The sequence below is a fragment of the Erithacus rubecula genome, assembly GCF_903797595.1.
Source record: "Erithacus rubecula genome assembly, chromosome: 10".
NCBI classification, from domain to species: Eukaryota; Metazoa; Chordata; class Aves; order Passeriformes; family Muscicapidae; genus Erithacus; species Erithacus rubecula.
This window is the reverse complement of record NC_136662.1, coordinates 28230035-28243186: the sequence shown is the minus strand read 5'-3', so window position 1 is coordinate 28243186 and position 13152 is coordinate 28230035. Positions and strand designations below refer to the sequence as shown.

The 13152-nt window shown below is 39.0% G+C and overlaps 1 protein-coding gene across 4 annotated transcripts in view; it reads left to right on the top strand.

The window, feature by feature from the left end:
- RALGPS2 (Ral GEF with PH domain and SH3 binding motif 2) overlaps nt 1-3303 on the top strand; it is a 109200-nt gene extending 105897 nt beyond the window's left edge. For all 4 annotated transcript variants that reach the window (XM_079313753.1, XM_079313751.1, XM_079313752.1 and 1 more), the window contains one exon: nt 380-3303. In XM_079313753.1, coding sequence (XP_079169879.1) covers nt 380-409 — 30 coding nt within the window. In that variant the 3' untranslated portion in view covers nt 410-3303. The remainder of the gene's footprint in view (nt 1-379) is intronic.
- The last annotated feature ends 9849 nt before the right edge of the window (nt 3304-13152 follow it).

Below are 13152 nucleotides of genomic sequence, written 5' to 3'. Positions count from 1 at the left end.
TTAAGAAGTCTTAAGAGCCTGCATCAATCACACAATTCTGTGTGTGAAGAATTTTCCAGCTGGGGCTCAGGTGAGAGGGCTCTCCTTGTCTAGCAGAGATGGGATTTGTCATGTTAAGGTTGTTTTGCTGACAGCTTAAATCTTAAAGCTCCATGCCTTACAAGAAAATTATAAACCTCATAGCACTTTAATATTTTTTTATTATACCTGGGGTTTCTACAGCTCTAGGTATACTGCTGGATGATGGATGCAGTCCTTCTCCCCTTTTTTGAAGACAGAATGATGTGCATTTCAACAAGGTGTCTAGTCTGTGAAATAGTTGAACACAAGTACTACTACCTGAAGTAAATTCTTCTATCATTTATATTTTTGTTTTCAGGTTCCTGCCAACTTGATGACTTTTGAATAGCAGGCAAATTCAAAACAATAAAAAAAGGACAATGTGAACCACCTCATAATTGAGAACAAGGTCCTGATGAAAAATGTGCCAGCTGCATTCTGTGCCAGAACAGAACTTATCAACACAATCTCTGAACTCTGGAGCCCTGAACAAAACCACTAATGGTTGGGGAGTGGAGTCCCCCAAATTAAAAATGGAGTTGCAACATGAATTGCCATGGACCATGCTTCGTTATGTTCTCAGAACTGACCTGTGGAAACCACTGCCTTAAAGAGTGAAAGGAAAAACAACATGAAACACCAAATAGTGTGTGTGAAACTTCTGGCGGTGCTGTGCTTGAGTTAAATAGATTTAGCTAGTTTTGAGTTTCTTTTAACTTTATACTAATTTTGAAAATAACTCACCTTTTTAGGCATTCTTAAGAAAACAGGTAAACTGGTATTTAAGAGTTGTATCAAGAGCTGTGTATGAACCAGGTAAAAGGTACTACATGTTCTGGAAGTGTTGTTTAGGCTGTACCAGGAGTCCTGGAGGGGAGTTTGTCCCAGGCACATGTAGCCTGGAGCAGTGTTATTTCTCTCAGACCTATAAGTGTAAGAAATGTACACAACTGCAATTTCAGAGAAGCACTGAGCTTGCAAACTTTGGTCCTGTATGGGAGCCAGACTCCGACAGTGGCACAGAGGCTGAGCCAAAAATCAGTTTGGTACGTTTTGTCCTAATTCCTGGTTATAAACACGTGTTTTGGGGAGGGGTGTGTGTATGAGACAAAACTAAAAGCACTGTTGGGTCAGAACTGAGTGTTTTGTCCCATTTGCTTCTATGCCTGTGACTCTCCTACACAGAAAAGCTGAATGACAAAACACCAACACCCGGGTACAGCTCACTGAGATGTTTGACTTGGGTATCTGCTAATTGTCAGTTAGGGACCACTGTTAGTGTGTGGTGTTTCATAATATCACTTCAGATGGACATTTTAAAAAGATAGAGGCACAATTTCAAGCTTTCATGTTCTCATTTGGCAATAACTGATTTTAGTATCTGTCTTGGTCAAAGTAGTTGACGTTGTGTGGTGTTGATAACATGCCTAAAGCAGACCTTACATACAGAAGCTCTTTTGATCTTCAGGCAATTAACTAATTTATTAGAAGGTAGGATAATCCAAGGAGAGAAAAGGTGTGGGGCCATCAAAATTCCATCCTTGACAGGAATCATTCTTGGTCACTGAAATTACTCACAGAGAAAACATAATGGTTGTAAAAAGGGAGCTGTGCTTTATGTGTGTGTTTGATGCTTAAGACTTTGATTCTTGCTTTTTTGGGGTTTCCTTGACATCACTTAGTTTCCTGGATGCTTTTCATTTCCTGGATGGTCTTACTTTAATCTTCAAAAATATGATCTTTGTAAAGCAAGGAAACATTGTCCAAAATATGACTCTGATATTGGAACTTTGAAGTCTGTGAAAAAGTAGTAACTGTTCCATTAACATTGTGGTTTAGTGACCATAAATATGCTTGCAGATTCCACCATGAATTCTCCTTTTTAAACAGGTACAAGCTACCTACCAGTCTGTTTCAGAGTTCTCTGACTATCTAATAAAGGTTTCTACTAGTAGTTGTTATTTTGAAAATGTATAGTTTGTTTCTTGCATCTGAGTAGAAGCCTATAAACTCACATTTGAGGGGTTTTTCTTTCCAGAGTCAAATTAATCACAGAGTGGAAGTTATTAATTTTTGATTTCTGGCTGGCAAGAAGGAGGATAATCCAGTCTCACAGTAAACAAAACACAAAAACCTCAACCACTTGGTGATGTAAAGGGTAATAGGGTAGTTTATGTTTCCAAGAATTGTTCTGAATTGGCTCTTGGTAGAAAGAAAAACAGTAGAATGATGCTTCTGTTAAAATTACACCACAAGGCCTATGAGAATTTGGCTCCCCTTGCAGTTCTTTTGTTGCTGTTTTTTATATAGGGAATGAATAGTCTGTTCTGAAGTAATGAATTTTGGGAAGGGTTGCTTGTGCTGAATCCCTCTGGAATTCACACATCTCCCAAGTTTACCCACGTTGGGTGTATAGTGAAGACAACATCCTCACAGCCAGCAGTGTTACTTAGTAGACTTTGCACAACTTGAGTTTGGTTTTTTTTTTCTGTTTTAAAACTTATTAATGTGTTTTCTTCTCAATGACTAAGTGTTTGTTTGGGTTTTTTTTAACAATTTGTGCCCTTTTTTTAAGCACTGTGGATAATAGCCTGTGGATTTTGAATTTTTAAATAAGCTATTCTAGTTTCATTGCAGCATAACTGTATTTGTTCTTTTGTTAATGAAAGGAAACATGCAACTGGGAGCCACAGCCTGACAGACCACAGCTTTGCAAAGGACAGAGCCAGGTCAGGACATGCCATTTACTACTGGGGTTTTGCATTTTTCCAGCTGTTTTGAGTTAGGTTTTTAGAGTAGTAGGATGGTGGGGAAAACAATTCACAAATCATCCTTTAATGAATTGTTGCTGTTACCCGCTTTCATTGTTCTTAGGCCTCCTACTCTTCCTTGTTTTCTGCCCTCAGATCTGCTTGGTTTTTATGGGAGAGATTGAATATTGTGGGAGGAGTTTCTTAAAATGTGTAGCCAGAATAACTGGAGTGAGTAATGACAACACAGGAAATATTTTTGGCACTTGTTACAGTGAGCAGTTCAATACTTTCCTGTTGTTCATGGCCACATAGTCCTGCAGGTCAACACAGATCCATTTCCAGAGCTTGAGATAAATGGTGCTCAGAAAGAGGTGCTGGGTTTGTTCCCTCAGGGAAAGCTGCCTCAGCTAAGCTGTGGAAAGACTCAGACAAGTCAAGTGACACACTGTAAAGAATGTACTGATGCTCTTTAAAAAGAAAATAATAATAATTAAGTAACTGAAACTATTGGTGAGAAAACAAGGAAAGCAGCAAGCTCATGGTATTCAGGTAAGACTGTCATCCAGACTGCTTCAGACAGTTGGCAGTTTCTCTTTGATTTTCATTTGTAATGTGTTTCTCTAATTGTTTATATTGTTAATAACTACTGAATCACTTCAGCTATTATTTGTCACTTTATCCTTTAATGTTTTGATTTTGAAACTAAAGATACCCCTTGCAATTCCTTGTTTTGGCTGCATTTGAGCAAAAATTATTTAGAGTAGCTCTTCTAGCAAGACTTCAAATGTGAATAATAATTATCTGTTGACTGATAACCAGTCTTTTAGCTAAACTAAAAGTTTTGGGAAAGATTTAGCAATGGGGAATGTCTGGTTTATGAAATATGTGCATTGCATTAAAAATATATAACATTGCAGTGCTTAATGCTAACTTTTATCTAATTAATCAGTGCTACTTTTGGCTAGGATTTTCAAACCTGAGTTCTACTCCAGTTTCCTTAGAAAGCAAATAATTTTATCACTTTTATTTTAAAAAGTTCTGGTAGTTTGAATAAACATTGCTCACCCCAGACACTTTTTCATTTTCAAATGTCTATTTCATGCCAGAGGAGTATTACTCAAGTTACTGTGATTCATTAAGTATTTAGGTGCACATTATAGGCATTAAAACTACAAATACTAAGTGAAGTCACACAAATACTTAATGAATGAGCTTTAGCACCCAGCTTTAAAATTGTGCTTAGAGAAATATGCACATTGGAAAACATTGAAAGCAAAAGGAAGCCTAAAAAAACACAGCAGGGTTTTATTAGTTATCTACTCACTAGAAGTAAATTCATCTAATGTAATGTTTCTTGCAACATCAGCCTCCTGTATTTGCATTTCTGTATTTTCAACACTAGTCCTCCTGTGCTAGTGTCAGACATAACACATGGTGGCAAGAGATCCTCTCTGTCCCAGCAGAAGCAGTCAGTTTTTTGTGCTGCTGAAGGCACATGAGAAGTAGAGGTCCCTTTTGACAAAGGGCAAGTTGATCTTACGGTTTTGATTAACTGTAACAAATCTTGTCCAAGTCAAAGTAAAACGTGGGATGCTTTTTCTGGCGCTGTCAGTGACCTTTTTCTTCATAACTTGTGCTTTTTAATTTTTTGGTGTTGTTACCAACACTAGTAGTTCATGGCCAGCTCTTAGTGCTGCCTGCTGCAGCATCAAAACCCCAAGGCTGATACTAAATCACTGAATCATTGAATTGTCTGTTCTTCCTACAAGAGACAGCTGTGAAAGTTTGGTTATTATTCTTTAATACTTGTTTTTTTCTTTAATTTTTCTCTAAAAGCAGCTTGTGGATAAGGTGGTTTGCCTTGGGAAAGTTGCCATCAAAAGGATCTGTGCAAGTGAACATGGAATTCTTTCCTGGGGGTTATCCCTTCTTTTAAAAACCTTCATTCTCATTTGTATTGCATGAAGAGGGTGAGTGCTTGGATTTAAGAACTTTTGTCAGTGCCTTATTATTAACTTGAAGACCAATTCCTTTATTTCAGTGGTGAGTCCCACCATGGCAGACTTGCAGGCTGTGTCTCAGTGTTCCAAGGGGTGACATTCCTGACAGCCTCTGCAGCAGTCACTTGTTTTGGTCAGCATAAAATAGCTGTGGCTTGAGTTGCTTTAGTATTATTTCTGTATTGGAATAGCCTCTTTTTAGGAAAAATGCAGAGGTTTTTGGTAGCTTGGGCTTGTTCAGCTTGTATCAGAAGTAGCTCAGACCTCTTAAAAATTAACTTATTTTTATTTTTTTTTTATTTTGATATGTGTCTTGAGTAGATTTAGTGGGGAGGGGAATGAAGAGCATCGTCCAAGTCATGATGTACATCACATGAGCTCAAGAGCTCACATTGTTAGAAAGGAGCTTGCTTTTGTCTGTCCTATTTTGCTGTAAACACTGAGGGGCATTCTTAGGAGACAATTACCTTGCAAGCTTTTTGTTAATGTAAAATTAACACCACAGTAAAAAAACTGGGAATGAGGAGGCTTGGATAAATCTTAGTCTTAATATCCCAAAAGCTCAGTTTTGTATATTGTATTTCTAGTGCCAACACTGTGTAGGGAGCACTGTCCTTCACTGAAATAACTGCTAGCAACTGTTTTAGCAGCAAAGGCTTCAGAAGCTTTGGAAGGGAAAATGAAAGAAAGAAAGAATATGTTGTTCTTAAGCAAGTAAATATTTGTTTTCCTGGAGTACATCCTTATAAAAACACAGCAGTTTTACTATAGTCTTTTTATAAATTCAGATGTTGGAAGGGTAATTTGAAAATTATTCTTAACTTTCTAAGAATATTCAAAGAGAACAGAAGGATCAAAGGAGAAAACACAGATTAATAGCTGTAGCTCTGGCTATTGCAGAACTGAGCTTTCTCCAAGTTACTAAGTTGCTAAGGAAAAGAAGGTGTATAAAATGTAATGAAATGCCAGTTCCTGCAGATCATGGCACAGTTCTGGCTGGTAGCCTGGTCTTGCTCTTGAGTGACTAAAACCACCATAAAGAGCCCGTTTCCTTTGTGTGTTTGAATATTATTATTTCTCTTTATTTGGGTGGGTTCTGGCCTTCATGTGTGTTTGCTGAAGTAATTTCTTAACCATTCCAAAGCTATTCACAGCTGAAACTGCAAAGCAGACAAGCAGTAAAAATCAATTAAATGCTGAAATAAAGAGTTCTGGGGTGCCTGGTTTACTGGCACTTCTGGCTCCCTGTGTGCAGGAGTGTATCCATTCAAGAACTACTGTCCTGGAGTGAGAAAAGCACTAGGAAACAGAGCTGTGTTTTACAATAATCCTGTAAGGACCAAGCATCACTGGAAGGGGGATCAAGGTGTCATGCAGTAAACACAAGCCATTTTTAATGTTCCCTGCTGGCATGAGGCATTCCAGGGCTGGAGGGATTGCACTATGATCTCGCTGAGGGAGGTGCAGTTTGGCTGTCCTTGAGCCTCTTCTTTCACCTTTTTTAATACTTTATTCTGTGTGTGCGTGTGAAAATTGTGTGTTTGCATAAGCTAGTTGAAACGAATTTAAGAACAGGTTTCAAAAATCTTTCCTACTGAAATAAATGATTTAAAAGATGACCTGTGTCTGAAGTTTTAATTTCTCACTTTAAAAGCTGTGTCCAAACCCCAGCTATGTTTTGCAACATAGAATATGACTGTCTTTTGGAGTGGTGCTGAGATTAGATGGAATTTTAGTGGCATTTTTCAGTGAACCTCTGAAATGAAGCATGTAAAGATACCGTTGTCTGCTGGTGCAAAAGGAATAAAAGACTAGCAGGGAAGTGCATTTCATTGAAGAGATATGTCTGGTCTCAGAGATTATTCTGTTAAATGATGTTTTACTCTCCTTGGTACTTTATCAGGTTTTTTTTCCTGTTGTCTCTATACTTAAAGCTGTGGTAAATTTAAACTCACTGAAAGCAGTCATCAGGCAGATTGGCTCTTAAGGAGCAGCTACATGGAAGATAAACTGAAAATGAAGAACAAATGAATAGCATGCAAAGCTTTGTATTTCCTTAGCTCTTTCTTTGATGTTGCTTCCCTGCTCTCTGTGCCTTTGTAATGCTGTGAAGCCTTACTGGTCATACAGCCCTGGGGGAAATGCTGTGGGCCAGGCTGTGAAATGCTTGTCAGAGTGTGAGCTCTGGGCTCCTTGCCTTTTCTCCTTAATGGAACCATTCCTTTCAAATGTATTTACAAAGAGAGAAGGAATAAAGTAGATTTTTGTAACCCCCTCCTTTTTTGTATTTCCAGATTACTGAGTTTGAGAAATGCTTTGTGCTCAGTAGTGTGAAAAGAAACACAAAATTAATGAGCTGGTGACTTCTCTTTTTCTCCTCTTTTTCTCCTCCTTTTCTCCTCCTTTTCTCCTCCTTTTCTCCTCCTTTTCTCCTCCTTTTCTCCTCCTTTTCTCCTCCTTTTCTCCTCCTTTTCTCCTCCTTTTCTCCTCCTTTCTCCTCCTTTTCTCCTCCTTTTCTCCTCCTTTTCTCCTCCTTTTCTCCTCCTTCTCCTCCTTTTCTCCTCCTTTTCTCCTCCTTTTCTCCTCCTTTCTCCTTCTTTTCTCCTCCTTTTCTCCTCCTTTTCTCCTCCTTTTCTCCTCCTTTTCTCCTCCTTTTCTCCTCCTTTTCTCCTCCTTTTCTCCTCCTTTTCTCCTCCTTTTCTCCTCCTTTTCTCCTCCTTTTCTCCTCCTTTTCTCCTCCTTTTCTCCTCCTTTTCTCCTCCTTTTCTCCTCCTTTTCTCCTCCTTTTCTCCTCCTTTTCTCCTCCTTTTCTCCTCCTTTTCTCCTCCTTTTCTCCTCCTTTTCCTCCTCCTTTTCTCCTCCTTTTCTCCTCCTTTTCTCCTCCTTTTCTCCTCCTTTTCTCCTCCTTTTCTCCTCCTTTTCTCCTCCTTTTCTCCTCATTTTCTCCTCATTTTCTCCTCATTTTCTTTAAATTTTTTTCTTCTTTTTGTGGCAAACGTTTTCAGATAAGCCACTTTATTAACTTGAAAGCTGACTCAACACTCTGCAAGGTGGCAAAGAGTGAAGAGCAGACAGAGCAAAGATATTCTTGCTTCAGATCCTTCTTGGAAAAGACTTTCTCTCCCCTGTTTAAACTGCATCTGTCTAGAGCAGAGATTCCAAATCTGGCTCTGTTTGCTCCATTGTTCCTCTTCTGTCAGTCAGGTTCTTTCTTGCCTTTAGATATTGAAAGGCTGTAGCATCTCTGCAGAGCCTGGTAGAAATGGCTGCAGCCAGTGTATTTTTTAATTTTGTTCTTTTTCCAAGGCAAGGAGCATGTCAAGGACTCCTTTTGTCCCTTTCTTTATGTTCATGTCTCTCAGGCTGCTGTTTGCAGGAGATGCCTCCAAATCCACAGAGTGAGAAGGGACATGTGGAGAAGGGAAGGCACCTGATCCCTTCCTTGCTTCCCAGCTGGAATGGTTTTCATTCTGGATATACTTCTGCTATCTTCCCCCAGGTGGATATGCTGAGTCCACCAACTGAATGCTCTTTTTGAAATTGTAAGATTTGAATGAACTGAGATTGCCTTGGGTTTGTAACTTCATCTTTAGTTTGCCTTTTTTTCCTTTTGCTTGGGAAAAAACCAGAGGGGGAGGGGGGGATTCACATCTGTGGGAAAAACAGAGAAACCAGATCACAGATGTATGAAATAACCCAGCTGAAAGAAGATGATTGTTTTTCCCTTTTTTTAATACTAGTTTTTGTAAGTGAGAATGTTGGGTAAAAAAAGTGGGAGCAGAAGACAGCCAGATGTAAACAGATGATACTGTTTTGGCATAACCTACATGCTTTGACAGAACAGAGCAGGGTTATGGTTTTTTATATCAACATAAATTGAATACAGAAGATTTGAGTCTGTGCTTCTAACTTGTGAGTAATATTTTTCTTAGTTTTATTAGTTTTTTGCTTTAATTGAGCATTAATACTGAAACATACATCCTTACATGGGTAATACTTTCTTTACCTCATTCAGTTTCCCAATTCTAATTCAATTTGGTGCTTAAGGACAGAATGCAGATCCAAAATAAAAGCTGCTTTTCTCCCTGAGGTGGTAGAAGAGACTGTCAGTTGCTGCTGTGCAAAACTTGCCTTTACTGGATATCTTCATCTTGCTCTTTTAAAAAATGGTTTTTTTTCTGTGATAGTGTGATAGAGCATATCAAGCACCTGATGAATAATTCCAGTGTATAAGATGATATTGATTTAATTCTAAAACATTGGAAAGGACCTGCTCAAAGGAGATCTGCAAAGGGCAAAATAAAAGCATATGTTTTTCAGGTTAAAAATGTGTGGGGTTTATGTGTATCAAAACACAAAGTGAATCCAAGCCATTTATTAAGCTAAAGAGAAACCTTGTACAAGAACACAGCCAGCAGCAAAGTGCTAATCTATCATTCATTTTCTTTTCAGGTAGGAAAATGTGCCACTTTCATCTGGAAAAGGGATAAGGAGCTAAATTGTTCTAAGGTCAAATAATACAGCAGCTAAACATTTAACCAAAGCATTGCTTGTTGGAGGTGGCATGAGATAGCCAAGGCTGAACTGTGGCCTGTGTTTCTCACTGCCTGACTCTGCAGATCTGCTGGAGTGTTCCAGAGTGACTGGAATACTGAAACTGCTCACGAGAAGAGGGAGCCATTCCCTCATACAGGAGCAGGCCCAAAGCAGTGGCTCAGAGGCAGACTGATGGTGGTGTGAGTAGTTCAGTAACATGTCATGATAGAACTGGGAAAAGCAAATGCAAACCCTGAGTTCTTGGTGCTGAACAGCAGGATTCTCTTTAATGATTATAAACATAAATCTAAGACTGACTCAAAGCAAGACAGTCAAAATGGGGTAATTATGATTATTATGATTTCCTGATTTGGGGATCCTTGGTGTTGGAAAGCTTTTTAAGAACTTCTGATTAGAATTTCATACCCAAAATATTGTGTATAGGAGTTACAAACCTGGGTCGCTCACCTCTGTAATCAGATTCCCCATCAGTATTAAATTCTATGATGTTACACCAGTGCTGCTTTTGTTCTAATTCCCTGTCTCTGACACCTGTATCAGGGGCTTCAGAGGAGAGTAAACATACAGTGAGTGAACTTTTAGCCAGGTAAGTAACTTCTGACTCCTAATGACTTATATGTATTGACAACTTTACAGTTTCATTTTCTCAATTTCATTCAATAGGATAATGGCTTAATAGTGAAAATGTTTCTGCTAATATTTTGTTTTCTTTGAAAAGAAGCTGTAAGATTATGAGAAGATACAAGATGAAAAAGAGCAGAGTGAATGTGGTATGAACACACCAACACAGAGCCAATCTCAAATATACCCCAGACTTTGGGTTAATTCTTGGTTCACATCCTGTCAGAGACATCTGTATATTATTACTTTTAGGAGTTAAAAAAAGTTTGTGTAATATCAACATAGGATTCTTGCACACAATTTTGGATCTAATTTCATAGAATCACAGAGTGGTTTGGATTGGATGGTATCTTAAAGGTCATTTCATTTCACTTCCTGACATGTGCAGGGACATCTTCCACTACCCCAGATTGTTCCAAGTCCTGTCCAGCCTGGTCTTGAACTCTTCCAGAGATTCAGAAGCAGCCACAGCTTCTCTGGGCACCCTGTGCCAGGGCCTCACCACCCTCACAGGGAACCATTTCCTCCCAATATCCCATATAACCCTGCCCCCTTAGCAGTTTGAAGCCATTCTCCCTTGTCCTGTCTCTCCACACCCTTGTTAATAGTCTCTCTCCATCTGTCTTGTGAGCTCCCTTCAGGTGCTGAAGGACATATGTGAGAGACCTTAATTGGAATGAGGTTTTGGTTATCTATCTCCTAGCCATTATACATAGATACATCATGCTTGCTATTCTGGTATCTAATGAATATTTACTAAACAGCATCTTGCTAAATCCTCTCTGTTGTGCTGCCCTTCTTCCAGTCACATTTGTCCAATGAGAGCTGAAAAAATCCAATACCTTATTGGATGAGATTCCAGGGGAAGCTGTTCCTCAGGAATGTGGTGGTGCCTTACTGCCCAGAGTATCAGTAAGCAGCTCCTATGATTGCTCTTCCCATGGGATTCATCCATCAGTTTGAGTGCCTTCCAGAGAGGGAACTGGTGTCATCCTGTCCTTGTGCTACAGGTGGAGAAACTGAGGCACATCAGAGAAGCAGTAAATGTTCTGTTCACTGTGCAGCACTAGCAGTGCCAGGCTGGAGAAGGTATCCAGTGCATTTTCTGATGGGTCAGAGGTGCATAAAATAATCAAGGAAGAACTTGTCAGAGCACGTCTGCTCTGGTGCTTCTAGCCAAAATCTGTCAGCTACCCTGATTTAAATCACTTTTTGACACTGATGATGTGTGGAGGTAGAGCCCATCAGTGACCTTGCTGTGTGTCTCAGGCAGTCAGCCCAAGAAAAATACAGGGCGAGGTAAATAATCTAAATTATTTAGAGCAAGGTAAATCACTTAAATCCTGGTAGAGCCAGGGCTGTAGGTGGGTGTCTGTGGACGTGGAACCTCAGGGATTTTGTGGGGCTCTGTGCTGACAGGACCATCTCTTGCACTCAAAGAAGCTTAAAATATTAAAAATAAAAACAAGTCTCTGGATAAAGCTCACTGAGCTGAAGGGTTTCCAATAGCTCATCACTAATGCTCCCAAGGTTAATGATGCATTTGGATGACTGAGCCCACTGCTCCTGCTCAGTCTCCTGCCAGCCTCAGAAGGGGTAGTGCTGTGTTCCTCTTGCCATTCTGTCCACATAAAAGTGGCCAGGGAAAATATGAGTAAAATAGTTTATTCAGATGAAATAGTAAGGAAAGATTATTTATTAGGTCAAAATCTGAAAGGGAAAGTATGAAAAACTCTCAATTCACCCCCATATTCTGATGATTTTCAAGAGTTAAAGGAGGTCACAAATCCTACAAGGCTTACACATTTATTATTTTCTCTAAGTGCTTTGTATTGCCATTTGATCCTTGAAGTGCTACTTTTTCAGTGCTGAATGTAAATGAGTAAATATGAGTGGGGGGAGTCCCTCCTATCACACATGTAGCAAGAACTTCCAAAGGAAGCTTTTGGGATGCATCAGACTGGTTCACCTTGAGCTCATCCAGTCCTTTAGTTAAGCAAGAGTTCTTTAATGTATTGTTCTGCCTGTCACTTCTGGTTAGATAATGATGCTGAATGCCCTGATAATACCAACCCAGCCTTTGTTCCTTCAGTGTCAAGGATATGCAATGAAAATGTAATAGGCAGTAAGATTAAAGTAAATACATGCTGCTGGCAAGGAAATAACAAATTGGATTAAGTCAATGCTGTTTTGAATGTTGGTAACTAGATGAATTTTAATTTCTCATGGTTCTTTCAAAGAGCAATTTAGGCACACAACACTTCATATTTTAAGGTTATGTTACTGTTTTAAACCTACTATCTAATTCACTTTAGTATTTCAAAAATATATTATTCCCACATTGTGAAACTTGAAGCTGCTCTTTACACATATCCTGGAAAAGAAAAATAGAAAATAAGAGAGTATTGTCACATGAGCAAATGTGTGTAATCTGGCTGTAGATAAAAGATAGGCTTCACACCATCAAGGAGGACAAGTTTCTGTTACAGCTCCTCAAAGGAACAGTGGGGAGCAAACCGTAAGTGTGGGGTTTTTGTGGGGCTTAATCAGGTCATGAAAGAAATGCCACTATCAGTTAGGTGTCTGCAATGCCATCAGGCATAGCTTGGCAATGTGAGAAGCCTTGTCTGGGCTCTGGTCTCTTATGAACAGTCTCAGACTGTTAAATATTGAAGCAAAATCAACCTTCTAAAGGTTCTTTTTTAAATAATGTATTAGTACAAAAAACTGAGTCCAGTTGTACTGCAGAGCCAAAATGGTGCAACTGTGAAACCTGCCACTTACTGAGAGCCCCAAGTTTCCTTTGGTTACACCTTCTATCACAACTTTAGTTTGCAAAATGAGAATTCACATTACAATATCTGAAAATCAAAGAATCTGAGGTTTCAAGTACTTCTGAGTTGTTTATCCTAATTTAAACCATGGGGGTCTCAGTTACTCTGAGAATAAACTTTAACTGATACACTTTCTCCAAAGCTGGACTCTGGTTCCTTTGTTGGTATTAAAGATTAATCAGAACAATGGAAAACAGATATTTGGAACTATTAACTTTGAATAATTAGTTACAAGCTACAGAAAAATGCTCTTTTAATTATCCCTGAAAGATCAGGCTGAGATTTTGAAGTCATAACACATTTCTTGTGGTAACCCAAATTGAAGTC